This window comes from Vidua chalybeata, chromosome 30 (genome assembly GCF_026979565.1).
Source record: "Vidua chalybeata isolate OUT-0048 chromosome 30, bVidCha1 merged haplotype, whole genome shotgun sequence".
In the NCBI taxonomy this organism is placed as follows: domain Eukaryota; kingdom Metazoa; phylum Chordata; class Aves; order Passeriformes; family Viduidae; genus Vidua; species Vidua chalybeata.
The window spans coordinates 2032331-2048265 of record NC_071559.1 but is presented as its reverse complement, the minus strand read 5'-3'; the positions used below and the strand labels follow the sequence as shown (position 1 = coordinate 2048265).

The 15935-nt window shown below is 61.7% G+C and overlaps 1 protein-coding gene across 1 annotated transcript in view; it reads right to left on the bottom strand.

Moving 5' to 3' along the window:
- Positions 1-15935, bottom strand: part of LRP1 (LDL receptor related protein 1) — a 79211-nt gene that overhangs the window by 6663 nt on the left and 56613 nt on the right. The window contains 41 exon segments of the mRNA XM_053967712.1: positions 18-137; positions 326-460; positions 538-681; positions 933-1055; positions 1484-1603; positions 1879-2011; positions 2154-2260; positions 3785-3901; positions 5251-5376; positions 5957-5968; positions 5971-6078; positions 6524-6643; positions 6734-6850; positions 7130-7223; positions 7617-7765; positions 8163-8258; positions 8261-8350; positions 8519-8546; positions 8548-8725; positions 9133-9320; positions 9861-9980; positions 10233-10318; positions 10511-10694; positions 11180-11367; positions 11456-11596; positions 11991-12113; positions 12183-12272; positions 12275-12313; positions 12505-12630; positions 13110-13203; positions 13205-13245; positions 13490-13639; positions 14007-14051; positions 14054-14086; positions 14089-14118; positions 14703-14723; positions 14726-14803; positions 14806-14820; positions 15634-15720; positions 15723-15761; positions 15847-15935. Coding sequence (XP_053823687.1) covers positions 18-137; positions 326-460; positions 538-681; positions 933-1055; positions 1484-1603; positions 1879-2011; positions 2154-2260; positions 3785-3901; positions 5251-5376; positions 5957-5968; positions 5971-6078; positions 6524-6643; positions 6734-6850; positions 7130-7223; positions 7617-7765; positions 8163-8258; positions 8261-8350; positions 8519-8546; positions 8548-8725; positions 9133-9320; positions 9861-9980; positions 10233-10318; positions 10511-10694; positions 11180-11367; positions 11456-11596; positions 11991-12113; positions 12183-12272; positions 12275-12313; positions 12505-12630; positions 13110-13203; positions 13205-13245; positions 13490-13639; positions 14007-14051; positions 14054-14086; positions 14089-14118; positions 14703-14723; positions 14726-14803; positions 14806-14820; positions 15634-15720; positions 15723-15761; positions 15847-15935 — 4124 coding nt within the window.

Below are 15935 nucleotides of genomic sequence, written 5' to 3'. Positions count from 1 at the left end.
CCCTGTTCCCTCCTGACCTTCTGCCTTGCACATGTTGTCCGTCTTCATGAAGTTCTTGGCGCAGCTGCAGACGTGGGAGCCCTTGGTGTTGTTGCAGAGCTGGGAGCAGGTCCCGAAGCGCAGACACTCATTGATGTCTGGGCAGTGGGAGATGGGATCAGGGGGAGAACTGAAGGCTGACCCCACAGACCCCAACTCCGCCCCAAGGACACCATTCCTGCCACCCCAGTCCCATCCCAGCTGTGAAATCACATCTCAGGGTCAAAAACCAATGCCAGACCCCACAGCCTGATCCCGAGCCCTCTCCAGCAGCAGCGGGAAGTACCTTGGCAAAAATTCTTGTCCGGCACCTTCTGGAAGCCTCTGCGGCAGGTGCAGTATGAGGTGGACTGGGACTGGACGCAGTGGGCCTCGTCCCCGCACATGGTGGTGTTGGTCGTGCAGTCGTATGACTTGTGCTCTGCGGTGGGACGCGCCGTCACACGCGTGTCACAGCGAGGTCCCCCGCCCCCACCGGGCCCCCGGCTCCCCACCCACCGTGGGAGCAGGATTCCTCATCGGAGCCGTCTCCGCAGTCATCGAAGAAGTTGCAGCGGAGGTTGGCACTGATGCACTTCTTGTTCCCACACAGGAACTCGTTCTTGTCCTGGCTGCAGCTCTTGGGCTTGGCCGTGGGTGACTCTGCGGGCGAGGGGCAGCAGCTGGGACCCCCATGTCCTGGGCACCCATCCCCATGGGACCCTCTGGGAGCAGGCAGGGACTTGGGACCCTGCATCCACACCCTGATTTTGGGAGGAAAGACTGGGCAAAGCCAACCCCAACACGTGGGCTGAACCCTGGGCTCTGGGAGGACCATCCCAAGGGCCACGGTGACCACGCAGGCACCTCGGCCAGGCAGGCTCAGGGCTGTGCCCGTGGGAAGCCCCACTCACCGCAGTCCTTCTCATCCGTGTTATCTCCACAGTTGTCAATGCCGTCGCACTGTCGACCGATCCACAGACATACCCGGTCGTTCTTGCAGCGGAACGGTCTGTTGGGGGGACACTGGAATTTCACTGCACCAGCAAACAGAAACAAACGGTGACGGTGAAAGGAGACGCCGTAGCCAGGCTGTCACACATGTCACGAGCTGCTGCTCGGCCTCTGCCCGCTCTCCGGGGAGGGCTGTCCCACGCGGGCGAGCGGGCTCCGGAGGCTGAAGCAAAGAGACTGAAGCAAAGACAATCGCCCGGCTGCTGTGAGCCCTCTTCTCACCCCGCCCCGGCCCCCCCAGCCCCCTCCCCACCACCAGCCCCTCTGCAACTCCTGTCCCTCAACCAGAGTCACCTTCAGCCCCTCACCCCCACTGGCCACCCCCAAGAGGAGCTGCCAGAGGTCCCCCCCCAGACCCTCCGGTCCCCACAGTGGTGCTCAGGCTCCGGGGCTGTCCCCCCATCCTGGGGTATGGGAGGGCTTGGGGCAGAGGCATTGCAGTGTCACTCACAGCACTCCTCAGGATTCTCATCCGAGTTGTCCCCACAGTCGTCCTCCCCGTCGCACTTCCAGGCCAGGGGCTTGCACAGGGTGTTGTTGCACTGGAACTCGTCCAGGGGACACGTGCGAACTGCGACAGTGCAAGAGGGGACACGTCAGCTCGTGCTGCCCTGCTGCCAAAACCCCAGCCTGGGGCTGCAATTCCAATTTCCAGCACGGACAGGGGGTCTCCAGGGCTGGGAGGGCTCCAGGGCTCGGCTACATGTCCGTGCGTGCTCCAGGGAGGGGCAGAGAGAGGGGGACACACACAGGGGAGCGCTCCCACCCGCAGCGGGGACACAATGACACCAGGGCAGGGAGTGGGGGACACAAGCAGCCCCGGGGGACACACAGCTCTGCCGTTACCCCCTGTGCCACAGTTCTCCTCGTCGCTGCCGTCCATGCAGTCGGCGTCGGCGTCGCAGCGCCAGCGCATGGGGATGCAGTGCCCGTTCTTGCACTTGAACTGGTCAAACTCACAGCGGGGCGTGCAGTCTTTCTGCAGGGGACGGGCAAGGGACACGGGTCAGCAGGGACAGGGTGGCCACGGCAGGCCCCTGTCCTATTGCCACAGCCAGGCTCTGAGCCCCAGGGCCACCGTCAGGGGCAGAGGGGGGGATGTGTCCCCGTCCTGCTCGTACCTCGTCGGAGCCGTCGGCGCAGTCGTGGTCCCCGTCACATTTCCACCTGCCCGCGATGCAGCGGCCGTTGGCGCACGAGAACTCGCTCTCGGAGCAGGGCCGGGGCGCTGGGGACAGAGAACACAGCGTGTGCCCTGAGCGTGGGGACGGCTGTGAGGGCAGGGGGTGTCCCTGGCCAACAGCTGGGGGGCACAGGCTGACACGGACACACGGCCGGTGGCACAGGGGACAGGGGGTACAGGCAGAGCTGTGGGAGCTGCCAGAGGGGCACAGCTGGTACCACCTCCCAACCCCCTTCCCACCCCACTCCAGGGCTCCCAGATCCCTGTGGGGGTTTGGGGGGCACTGTGGCCTGCCCCCCAGGTCATTCACTCTCCACAGGGCAGCACCAGCCCCACTGCTGCCCACCCCAGCTGCCCCCCAGGCAGGAGGAACTGCAGTGGTGCCCTGGCAGAGCCTCATCGCTGTTCTCCCTCACAGGGCATGGGGACAGGTGCACAGCTCACAGCTCACTGGCACAGCCACTGCCAAACCCAGGAGGACAGCACGTGGCACAGCCGCCCACCTGGCACGGCTCTGGGACCCTTCCCCTCCCCACAGCCCCAGGGTATTGGGTCACAGAGATCCCCAGTCACGGCACAGGACAGTGGGGGAAGAGGGGAACAGGGGGTGTCCAGGGGGAGCAGGGAGAGTCACGGTGGGGATGGGTTTTGGAGCCAAGTCCAAGCCATGCACGGGCCCTGCAGAGCAGCAGGGTCGGACCCTCCCTGGCTGTGGCTCCGTGGAGGGAGATGCTGGTGCTGATGCTCTGTAAATCCACCAGGATTGTCCAGTCCCGACCCCTCTGCCCTCACCTAGAAATTATTGTCTTCATTGGTTTTAGAGAGACTGTACATGGAATTAAAAGATTTTGGCAGGAACCTACCTCTGAGCGCCCCATAACGACAGTGTGAAAATGGAGAAAAACATAAGATGAAGTGAAATGGCACAAACTCAAAAACACGACGGGAAATCAACAGAAAAGAAAACAAAAGCTGCACCCTGAAGAGCTGCAGGAAGACAGAGGGACCCAGTGGGCACTGTGGGGTAGGAGAGGGCTGGCAGCAGACCCTGGTGCCATCCCATGGGCAGCCTGGAACCCTCTGGGTGCTGAGGGGTGGGAGAGGGTCTGGCAGCAGACCCTGGTGCCATCCCACAGGCAGCCTAAACCCAGACCTGAGGTTGTGACCTGGGTCCCTCCTGACAGCTCTGTGCGTCCCCACCGCCATCCCAGGTGCCACTGGCAGGCAGGGGGTGACACAAGGGGTGATGCTTGGTGGCAGAGCAGGACAAGGTGCCCTCAGGTGACTCTGCTGGGCCCCCATGCTCCTGCGGGGAGTGTGTTGGGGTCACCCCTTCAGTGTCACTCGTCACCCTTGGGGTGTCTCCTTGGCACAGCCCCCCCCTCTGCAGGGCCAGGCTCTCCAGCCCCCTGGAGTCAGGGGTGTCCTGGCTGGGGGACACGGTGGCTCTCCCAGCCACCAGCCTGACACTCCCAGGCAGCAAAAGCGGGGCTGGGGAGGGGGGCCCAAACTTCTCCCCTCTCCACTGCTCCACCCCGGGGACAGCAAGGGCTGGGGGGTGGCACGTACTGCAGCTCTCCTCGTCCGAGTTGTCCCCGCAGTCGTTGTCGTAGTCGCACTGCCAGCGGCCCGGCACGCAGCGGTTGTTCTTGCAGCGGAACTGGTACGGCTCGCAGGTGCGCTCGTCTGGGGGGCAGCAGGGACAGGGACAGGGTCAGGGACAGGGACAGGAGTGCCCCAAAGGAGGGCAGGGACAGGGACAGGGTCAGGGACAGGGACAGCAGTGCCCCAAAGGAGGGCAGGGACAGGGACAGGGTCAGGGACAGGGACAGCAGTGCCCCAAAGGAGGGCAGGGACAGGGACAGGGTCAGGGACAGGGACAGCAGTGCCCCAAAGGAGGGCAGGGACAGGGACAGGAGTGCCCCAAAGGAGGGCAGGGACAGGGACAGGGTCAGGGACAGGGACAGCAGTGCCCCAAAGGAGGGCAGGGACAGGGACAGGGTCAGGGACAGGGACAGCAGTGCCCCAAAGGAGGGCAGGGACAGGGACAGCAGTGCCCCAGAGGAGGGCAGGGACAGGGACAGGGTCAGGGACAGGGACAGCAGTGCCCCAAAGGAGGGCAGGGACAGGAGTGCCCCAAAGGAGGGCAGGGACAGGGACAGGAGTGCCCCAAAGGAGGGCAGGGATGGGATGGGACAGGGTCAGCAGTGCCCTGCAATGAAGGGAAGGGAAGGGAAGGGAAGGGAAGGGAAGGGAAGGGAAGGGAAGGGAAGGGAAGGAAGGGAAGGGAAGGGAAGGGAAGGGAAGGGAAGGGAGGGAAGGGAGGGAAGGGAAGGGAAGGAAGGGAAGGGAGGGAAGGGAAGGGAAGGGAAGGGAAGGGAAGGGAAGGGAAGGGAAGGGAAGGGAAGGGATCAGAACTGCCCCAAATGAGGCAAGGGATCGACAGGGACACCTGTCAGCACCACCCCACACAAGGGGACAGAAGGAGATGGGGACAGGGGTCAGCATCGCCCTGAACAAGGCAATGGATGTGACAGGGACAGGTGTCAGCACTGCCCCGCACAAAGGGACAGGAGGGGACAGGGACAGGGGTCAGCACTGTCCTGAACGAGGAGAAATATGGGACAGGGACAGGTGTGAGGATTCTGCTGCATGAGGGGAGGGACAGGACAGGGACAGGTGTCAGCACTGCCCTGCACAATGGGAGATATGGGATAGGGATGGGGTCAGCACTGCTCCAAACAAGGGGAGGAATGGGACAAGGACAGAGGTCAGCACTGCCCTGTATGACGGGAGGATGAGACAGGGACAGGTGTCAGCACCGCCCTGAACATGAGGAGGGACAGGACAGGGACAGGGACAGAGGTCAGCACTGCCCTGCCCTCCCTCTAACCCAGCCCTGCCCACGCCACTCAGAATAGGAGCAGCTGGAACTCCTGGGCACCCCAGAGGAGACAGCCAGTGCCAGGCCAGCCTGTCCCTCAGGGATCAGGGACACAAGATGACAGTGGCTTGTCCCCACGGCCCCTGCTCACCGCATTCCTCCTTGGGCTCATCGGATCCATCCCCACAGTCGTCCTCCCCGTCACACTTCCAGCGTGCCGGGATGCACCGGCCCGAGTCCTTGCACCGGAACTCGTCCACACCACAGGTCATTTGGGCTGGAGGGGACAAAGTGACACAGGCACAGGGCAGGGATCAGCACTGGTCAGGAGTGTGCTGCTCTCTGCAGGGCTGATGAACAGCCTGGAGCTGGGTGAGATTCCCCCTTCCCTTCCAAGCAGTTCTCCAGGGAGAAGTCAGGGGGAGGAGGATCCCAGCAGGACAGATCCAGACAGAGCCACCAACACCATCACCCACTGCCCACAGGGACTGAGCAGGGACCGAGGAGGGACTGGGGTAAACTGAGGTAGAACTGAGCAGGGACTGAGGAAGGATTGGGGTAGAACTGAGCAGGGAACTGAGCAAGGACTGAGGTAGAACTGAGCAGGGACTGAGCAAGGACGGAGTTAGAACTGAGCAGGAACTGAGCAGGGACTGAGGTGGAAGTGAGCAAAGACCAAGGAGGGACCAAGGAGGGACTGAGCAGCGACTGAGGAGGGACCGAGGTAGAAGTGGGCAGAGACTGAGCAGAGAGAGAGCAGGGACCAAGTAGGGACCAAGAAGGGACTGAGCAGGGACCTGCCACGAGGTGGGTATTTGACAGGTGGGCAGAACCCCCTCCCCACACAGGTCCCTTACTGCAGTTAGCAGTTCATCGGAGCCGTCCACGCAGTCGTTGTCACGGTCACAGACCCAGACACGGGGGATGCAGCGCTTGGTGATGGCACATTGGAACTGGTTGGGGGCACAGGTCACCTCCGCTGCAGGAGGGAGAAGGGGTCTCAGGAAGGGCAGCAGGGCAGGCAGGGCCCAGCCACCCTTTCCCCAAAAAGCAGCCGTGGGGTTGAGAGGTGTGTGGATGCTCCAGGGATCACTGGAGCTGCTGTGCTCAGTGGGGGAGATGGAGCAGAGCCAGAAAATGGCCCCAGAAGACTCCAAGCTATGGGGGGACAGGGCAGAGGCCACCAGATCGCTCAGCTGGGCAACAGGCTCAGCCCAAATCCACTTCAAGGGACTTAAGGATTTCATTCCCACTAGGAAACAGCAGCATCTGTAGGGGTGATGGGGACAGAGGGTCTGCAGAGACCAAGGGGTATGGAGAAAGCCCTGGGGCAACCCAGGGAGCCAAACACCCCAAGATACAGACCTGAGCCCCTCAGTCTGACCCACACTTGCTCCCACCTGACACCCTGAGCCCCCACTCACGACAGTCCTTCTCGTCCTCGCCGTCCCCGCAGTTGTCCTGCCCGTTGCAGCGGAAGATGCCGGGGATGCAGCGGTTGGTGTTGGTGCACTTGAACTGGCTGGGCAGGCAGACGTGGATGTCTGGGGAAGAGGTGACACAGTCAGGGGGTGGCAGGCTGCAGCTCCACGCTGTGGAGGCCTGGGGGTCACAAGGGGACACAGGGGACCTACCACAGTTGGCCTCGTCCGAGTTGTCCTGGCAGTCGTTGTCGCCGTCGCAGATGAAGGCGGGGTTGGTGCAGATCCCTGTGGAGCACTGGAACTGCCCCGGCCTGCACTTGAACTCAGCTGTGGGGTAACACAGGGCCACAGGTTTGCTCTGAGGAACATTTTCAGGGCACACCTCAACCTCAAACCCCCGCTCCACCCCTCTGGGGTCCTCTGCAGGGACCCAGCATGCAATTCTGGGCTCGGGCCCCGCTCCATGGGACAACCCCGACACAGGGACAGATGTGTCCCACTGCTCCCTGAACCCTGTTATTGGACTGACCCTCCTCTCCACGGGGCTGTCCCAACAGCCGTGGGGTGCTGGGACTCGGGGGGGCTGTGTCACCCCCTGGCACTCACGGCAATCCTCCGGCTCGTCCGACCGGTCCCCGCAGTCGTCCTCGGTGTCGCATTTCCACCAGAAAGGGATGCACTTGTCGTTCTTGCAGACAAACTGATGGAGAGAGGAGTTCATGAGATGGTTCAGGATGGGGAGGGGGAACCCAAAAGATTTCATCCCAGTGAGCTCACTCAAGGGCACTGATCCTGTGCTGTCCCCTCCAGGTATTCCCAAATCCTGACCCAGAGCAAAGCCTTAACCCCACCCAGGCCCTGGGGTTTGAGGAGAGGGGTAGAAGAACATTCCAGAGCTGGAGGGTCTCTGGCTCCCCTGCACAGCCCCAGACATGAAGTGCCACAGGAGGGAGGTGCTGCCTGTACCCACAGAAGACTGTGCAACATCCCATCACCCCTGGGGAGATCATGGCAGGAGGGACACAGGCATGGGAAATATCCAGGCAGGCAGGGACAGGCAGGGACAGGCAGGGACAGGCAGGCAGGGGCTTACCTGGCTGGCAGTGCAGTTGGACACGCAGGTTTTGCCATCACTGCCCAGGTAGAAGTTGGTGGGACAGGCACACTTGTGCCCCCCGCCCGGCGAGAGCAGGCAGAGGTTGCTGCAGCCGCCGTTGTTGGTCTTGCAGGGATGGTTGGGAACTGGGGAGAGCAGGGAACAACAGCAAGTCAGACCGAGCTGGGGACCCTCTGGGTGGCATGGGAGTAGCAAGACCTTTGTCACCCTGCTCCTGCTCCCCCTGACAACCTGGTGTCCCCCCGTGTCCCTTTCCTGGGGTGGTTCCCCAGCACCCCCAAGCCGTGCTCCGTGGGAAATGAATTTGTACTTCTATTTCTCTAAAGTATCCAGTCTTTATTTGCAAGGCCGCTCTTTGAAACTTGTTTCTAGTTCCATTTCTCTCCCAACAATGCCCGTCCTATTCCATGGCATGTGTAAGTCAGCATTTCTTATCTCCAGGTTTGCATACAGATGCACACTGTGTGAGCCTTCTGTCAGGCTTGGAGAATTTTCTACCAATCCATTCCCCACATTGCTCACCGTCGGGCTGGCGGTAGGGGTGGTAGATGTGGATGTCCATGGGCCGGTGCAAGGTGCTGATCAGCAGCGTCTTGTTGGCTCCTGTTGTCTTGTGGGCCGGTTGATGGACTTGGTCTCCCAGTCGGTCCAGTAGATGAAATCCTCGAAGAGGGTGAGCGCGAAGATGTGCGGGATGTCCTGGCTCAGCACTGTGAGGGGAGCGGGCGCTCAGCGAGGGGCCGTGCGTTGTCCCCCTCCCACAAGGAAGCAGCCTGGACACAGAGGAGTGGCCAGAGCTGGGCACTGTCCCCAGCAGCCTTGGGGACACTCCAAGAGCTGACCCCCAGCTGGCACGCCGGGAGCCCCGGCGCTCTCACCCGTGTGCCGGTTGGAGCCGTCCAGGCTGGGCGAACTCGATGTAGTCCTCGCGGGCATCGGCCCAGTAGATCCGGCTGTTGATGTAGTCGAGGGTGAGGCCGTTGGGCCACGTGATCTTGGTGTCCACGATGACGCTGCGGTTGGTGCCGTCCATGCCGATCTTCCCGATCAGAGAGTGGTCCCCCCAGTCCGTCCAGTAGAGGTAGCTGGGGATGAAACGGAAGAGCAGGGAGATGCTGAGTTGGAAACCACAGAAATTTCTCCCCGTGAGGGTGCTGAGGCCCTGGCACAGGATGCCCAGAGAAGCTGTGGCTGCCCCATCCCTGGAAGTGTCCAAGGTTGGAGGGGGCTTGGAGCAACCTGGGATAGTGGAAGGTGACTGCCCACAGCAGTGGGGTGGGAACAAGGTGGTCTTTAAGGTCCCTTCCATCCCAAACCACCCATGACTCTGTGATAAATGGAGGTGCACAGGCACAGGGTAGGGAAAAGCATCCCAGTGTCCCAGAGGCCAAGAGGGAAGGCTCCATCCCATCTCCCAACCTCTGGGACTACGGCAAGATGACCACAGCTCCCTTCCCAGAGCAGAGCAGGTCCACGTCCCCCGGGCTCTCACCCGTTCTGCACGTCCACCACGAGCGCGCGGGGCTCGCGCAGGCCCGAGTTGACCAGCACGGTGCGGTACGCGCCGTTGAGCTTCGACACCTCGATGGTGTCCCGACCCTTGTCACACCAGTAGAGGTTTCCTCCCACCCAGTCCACAGCCAGCCCGTCGGGGTTGCTGAGCCCTGTGCGGTGAAGGACCTGCCAGGAGGAGTCAGAGGTGACAGGGCTGAGCAGAGAGAATCAAACCCTGATCTCTCAGGGGTGACAGCATTCCCCTCCCCAGCTCAGATCTTCTTCTTCACTCCCCTCTTAGGTTAGATGGGATTTTGGGAAGAAATTCCTCCCGTGAGGGTGGGCAGGCCTGGCAGCGGTTGCCCAGAGAAGCTGTGGCTGCCCTGGATCCCTGGAAGTGTCCAAGGCCAGGTTGGATGGGGCTTGGAGCAGCCTGGGATAGTGGAAGATGTCCTTGCCCATGGCAGGGGAGTGAAACTGGATGAACTTTAAGATCCCTTCTGACCCAAATCATTCCACAACTCCATGACCCTTCCCCCAAACTTCCTTGTCCCACATTTCAGGGCAGTGTGGAGCCCACCCTTGCTTGGGATGGGGCTGCAAAACATCCCACAGCAAATGGGGCTGACTCCCAAAGGCCAGTGATGACCCCACAGCGGGGCAGGAGGTGGGTGAGGCCCGGCTGCCCAGCTCAGGGGTGCCCCAGGGGCTGCCCCACGTCCTCACCTGGACGTTGCTGCCGTTGATGTGCATGCGGCGGATCATGCTGCCCTGCGTGGTGACATCTGTCCAGTAGATCATCTGCTCCCGGTAGTCGAAATCCAGAGCCACGGCGTTGTTCAGCCCCTGGAGAGCAGGGAGGGAGAAGGGTTGCAGCAGCCTCAGTGGCTGGCATGGGCTCTGGGGGGTTTTATAGAGCCCACAGCCTCCCCGCCTGCTCCTCGCTCACAGTGACCTCCTGACATTTAGATGGATCTACCATTCCCCAAGAGCCCAAACTCCTCAGCTGGCAGCTCCTGTGTCCTTCAGGGCCTGCTCCATCCCCAGATCCCAGCCACATGGGGCTGGTGTGCCTCCTGCTCCCAGCTCACCCCGCACCTGCTTGAGCAGAGTGTAGTTGGAGCCGTCCAGGTTGAGCTTCCGCAGATAGTAGCGGTTGGCGAAGATGAGGAAAGGCTCTTCATCTGCACGGGGAAAGAGGGAAAAGTGGCAGGGGAGCACTGCTGGGATGTGGGCAGAACCTTGCAGACCTGCCACCCTCCCAGCTCCACTCCCTCATGAGCCTTGCAGTCACTTCACCCTCCAACTCCAGCGCCAGGAGCATCCCACGGTCACCAGGAACATCCTGGGCTCTGCGCCCCACACCTGGCTCTCACCTGTGACAGCCTTGCAGCTGGTGGGGTTGTCAGGTCTGAGCTTGTAGCCCTCAGTGCAGAGGCACTTGTAGCTGCCCAGGGTGTTGATGCACTTCTGGCTGCAGGGGTAGGTGGTGGAGCACTCGTCGATGTCGATGCACGTCTTCCCGTCGTCCTTCAGCCGGAACCCGGGACGGCATCTGCACTGCAGGAGCAACCCGGAGCTGTCAGACACCTCCAAGGCCCTCGCTGGGAGGTGCAGGTGCTAGGAGGTGACAAGTGTCACCACGGGACACGCAGACTCAGCAAGGACAGCTGAGATCCACAAACATTGCCTGAAGCGCCGTGTCACGTCCCTGGCCCAGCTGGCACAGGACAGACACAACCCTCACGTCTGAGGAGGAGGAAGGAGAGGGAACAGCAGGAGCTGTGCCAGGGGAGGTTTAGGCTGGATATCAGGAGAAGGTTCTTCCCCCAGAGGGTGGTCAGGCACTGTTGGCTGGCACAGCCCCAAGGCTGCCAGAGCTCCAGGAGCATTTGGACAACTGTCAGGCACAGGGTGAGATTACTGAGGTCTCCTGTGCAGGGGCAGGAGCTGGACTTCAACAATGATTGTAGGTCCCTTCCAACTCAGGGCATTCTGTAATTCTATGACCTCTGCAGCCAGCCCCCCACCCCGTGGCCCCCTACCTTGTACCCAATCTTGAGGTCCTCACACTCCTGGGAGCAGCCACTCAGCTTCTTGTTGAGGCACTCGTTGATGAAGCAGTTGAGCTCGTCAGAGCCGTCGGCGCAGTCGTTGTTGTTGTCGCAGAGCAGCGCCTCGGAGATGCAATTCCCGTTCTTGCAGAGGAAGAAGGAGTCGTTGCACTTGTTTTCTGCAGAGGGGAGGTGGCAGTGGTCAGTGGGGGGTGGCTGGGGTTCCGCTATCCCCCCCCAGGACCCCACCGTGACCCCAGCAGGTACCTGGGCTGCTGCAGCGTGGGTTCTTGGGCGCCTCGTCCGAGTGGTCGTGGCAGTCGAACTCCCCATCGCATTCCCACTGCCGGTTGCTGAGGCAGCGGCCGTTCTGACAGCGGAACTCGTGGGGGCCACAGGTGGGATACTCTGAGGGAGGGTGAGGGGCTCAGCCAGCATCCCCACCTTCCGGAAACTTCCGGACGGCACCGTGGAGCCGCTCGGAGAGGACAGAGAGGCACCATGGAGCCAAACCTTCCCGAGCTGCTGGGAGTGACAGGGACGCCACACTGGGACAGGGCTGCCCTGCACACACACTCTCTTTGGATCTCTCTGTGGGGTTTGGATCTCTGTGTGGTTTGGATCTCTCTGTCAGGGATGGGGGGCTGCTCTCCACTAACAATCCCCTTCGCTGCCCTCTCTGGGCTCCTCTCACCACACTCACACCAATCCCCCTCTGGGGTGATGAAGACCCTCCCAGGGTACTGTCCAAAGCCCAGGAGGACCCAGCTGGGTCAGTCCCCGGGGGTCCCACAGACACCACCACATTCCGGGGACTCGTCGGAGCCGTCGCCGCAGTCGTCGTCGTGGTCGCAGACGAAGTGCTTGGGGATGCACTGCCGGTTCCCACACATGAACTCCCGCTCGTCACAGGTGTTGTTGTACACTGCAACGGGGCACCACCACCGTCAGCCCTCGCCAGCCCCGGCCTCCCCCAGCCCCCGCCCTCGGGCACTCACAGCAGCGGCAGCGAGGGTCTCATCGGCCCCGTCCGCGCAGTCCTTGTCCCCGTCACAGAGCCAGCGCTCCGGCACGCACACGTAGTGCCCGGGCACTGGAAGGATCCTGAGCTGCAGGTGGTCAGCCCTGGGGAAGGGAGGAGCAGGATGGAGTCCGGTCACCCCACTGCTGGAAGCTCTGGGGACCCCCAAGATGCAGAGCTCGGGAGAGCGGAGAGACACGGGTGGGAGAAGGATGGGCAGAGGGGGAACATGGATGCAGGAACATGGAGATGGAGCAGGCAGGGACTGAGAGGGGAAAGAAGGGCTGGAGCAGACTCACGGCACAGCGACTGCCCTCGTCAGAGCCGTCCCGCAGTCATCGGCCCACATCACACACCCAGAGCTTGGAGATGCAGCGGTGGTTGTTGCACTCGAACTGCACGGGGTAGCAGCAGAACTTGTCTGGGAGAGGAGAAGAGGAGCAGATGGGGGTCAGAGCGAGGTGATAAAGGCAGGAAGCACCAGCAGAGCGTGGCCAGGCTGGGTCAGCTGGGCTCCAGGGGCCCAGGGGGGTGTTGGGGGTACTGCTTGTGGTCCCACAGGGCTGGTGTGGGACTCGCTGCTGCTGGACCTGAGGAAGATCCCCAGCTCCTGAGCATGTTTGGGCTTGTTCCAGGAGGTTAGAACTGAAAATGCAGCTGAAGGGAGCCATAACTGGTCCCATTCAAAAGGGCCACGGACACTTGTGCATGTGCTGAGCAAACCAGCACAAGAGGACATTTACACTGGTCACAGCTAAAAGCCCAAGAGCGTGGAGGAAAACCACAGAGGGGGGAAGAATCTGGGGTCTGTCCTTGGCAAATGGATGTCAGGGAGAGAAGAGGGTCCTGCCCAACCTCCAGCACCACCCCGTGCCCCAGGCAAATCCTGACTGTCCCCACCCTGTCGCTCACTGCACTGGGTCTCATCTTCGCCGTTCTCGCAGTCGTCCTCCTTGTCACAGGTCCAGGTCATGGGGATGCACTCCCGCTCGGGCACAAGGCAAGTAGTTGGATGGACATTTGGGCTTCCTCCCACCTACTTTGTGATGGAAACACCAGTGAGGATGACGACACGGCCACATCCTGCCTCCTCCCAGCCCAGAACTGAAGGATTCCTCCCAAAATCCCCCTGAGGTCCCAGATCCCTGCGGCACTATCTGTGCGGGAGCCACGCGAGCAGAGGACAACAGTCCCAGTGGGCAGACAAAGCCTCCACAGCCCAAGCAGATCCCAAAGGGGCATCCCTGCCCCCAGAGCCCCCTCTGCCCTCCTGCTCTCACCGGGGCAGTTGCGCTCGTCCGAGTAATCGCCGCAGTCGTTGGAGCCGTCACACACCCAGCTGGGCGCGTAGCACAGGGACGTGTGCTCACACTTCTGGAACGTGGTGCCCTTCACCCCCAGCTTGAAGTAGCTGCTGCAGTCGGTGGCAGCTGAGAGGAATCACAGCAGAAGCCCCGGTGACACAGCAGGAACCACGGCAGGAGCCCCCTGTTCTGGCTCCACCACGTGGCACTGGCCCCCGCCCTGCTACCAGAGCCCACCACACCCCACACACCCAAAAAATGTGCCCACACATGCCCAGAGCTGCAGGGATCCAGCAGGTGGAGGGGTGCTGAGCATGGCACAGGGGGGCTGCAGGGGTGGGCTGGGGCTGCCTCATCCCAGGACAGGAGCAGGGACCCTCCTCCCTCCCTGACCCAGCCCAAATCCCAAAGCCCCAGGTCCCTGCTGCCGGCACTAAGAGCAGGAGCATCTCCAGAGCTGAGGAGGGGCCAGGGGCAGCAGCTGGGCACTCACTGCAGTTCATTTCATCAGATGCATCCTCGCAGTCGATGAAATGGTGCAGCGGCTGGAATTCCCGATGCAGGTCCCGTCCGGCAGCGGAACTCGGTCGCGGCACAGCTGGTTTCTGCCAGGGGGAAGAAGCCCCCACAGTCAATGAGGCAGGGTGGGGGGACCCCACATGCACACCCACCCCATGGCACCACACCCCCCACTGCCCACGCAGCTCTGGGATGCTCAGAGTGCTCCCAAACCTGATCCCCTCTGGATGAGACCCGGTGCCTCCCGGCTCACAATCTGCCTGGCAGCCTGAGCCCTCTCCCTGGCACAACCAGACCTGGACAGGACTCTGAGAAGCTCCGACTGCCCCTGTCAGTTGGAACCGAGCAGACCCATCCTGCAGCCCCCTAAGGGGATGCCTGGGAGCCATGAGGAGCAGTGACACTACGCCCTGTGCCCCTCCTGCTGTCAAACCACTCTCGCTGGGAAGAGTCCGGGTGCTGCGTGCCCATGCCCAGGAGCTTTTCCTCTCAGCTGTCACTCTGTAAGCTTTACTAAGCAGCACAAGCTTGACCTTGACTCTCCGTTAAGCCCTGGCTCTGCTCTGCTCCTGTCAAGCTGATGGTAACTCCCTCCTGAAGCTGCTGTCCCTGTCCCAGGCAGCTGACGGAGCCCTGGCAGGGGCTGGCGGGGTGCCAGGCAGACACTCACTGTTACAGGGCACCTCGTCGAGTTGTCCCCGCAGTTGTCCACGCCGTCACACCAGTAGCGACTGGCGACGCAGCGCCCGTTCATGCAGTGCAGGTAGCCTTCTTGCACTTGCGGCTGCCTGCCAGGGAGGAAGAGGAGGAAGAGGAAGAGGAGAAGGTGAGTAGAAGGAGGGCAAGCATCCCTGAGCATCTCAGATCCTTGGGGACCTTCCAGCAGGGGAAGAAACCACAGAGCAGGATCAGGGAACCCACTCCCTCGTGCAGAGGGGAGAGGGCTGCTCTTGAGGGTGCTGCAGACCCCACTGCTCAGCTCCAGGGTTCCTGCTGCTCTCCAGCATGTCCCAGCACTGGGAAAGGTCTGGAGACCTTAAAGCCTGGCTGGGTGAAGCTCTGGGAGGACAGGAGGGACCGTGAGCACCTGATGGATGGAAGGACACCCTGGAGTCCTTGTGCCCTTTGCTGAGCAACCCTGGCAATGTCCAAAGCCAGGCTGGATGTGGCTTGGAGCAAGTCGGATGCGGCTGGGCTAGTGGAAGATGTCCCAGAGTGAAATGAGCTGAGCTTTAAGGTCCCTCCCAACCCAAACCATTCCATGATTCCATGACCTTGAACATAGGAAAAAGGATTGATTTACTACAGTGCTGTGAATCCTGCCTTCCATCCTTTAGTTTTTGCCTCCATCCTCTTTAAGATTTAATGGCAAACTGAAGAGGTTCTCAGACTAATTAATGAGGGACAGACCTTGCAAGGCTGTGTGGAGGTACGTGCCTCGTGTGTTTGGTTGCCTTGAAGAGGAAGCCTCTGATTTTGTTCCCTTCCAACCCAAACCGTTCTGTGATTCTCTGAGTGGAGCTGGCAGCTCGGGCAGGGTGTCTGGGGGTGCTGGGGTCGCGTGTGTGGGTGAGCAAAGGCAGCAAGAGGAGGAAACTTACTGCAGTAGGACTGCTTCTCGTCCGACTTGTCCTTGCAGTGCACGACGCCGTCGCAGGTGCGGCTGAAGTCGATGCATTCGCCGTTCCGCACTCAAACTCCTCGTGCACGTTGCAGGTGGAATTCACAGCTAGACAGAGCACGGGAATGTCAGCTCAGCCAAGCTGGGATCGGCCTCGCCCCTCCCTTTGCTCAGGCCCTCCCACCCCCCCCACCTTTGCAGGTGAGATCCTCCTGCAGGACCCGCTCCCCGCGGCAGGAGCAGTTGACGTGGCCCTTGGGGGTGAGCAGGCACAGGTCCTGG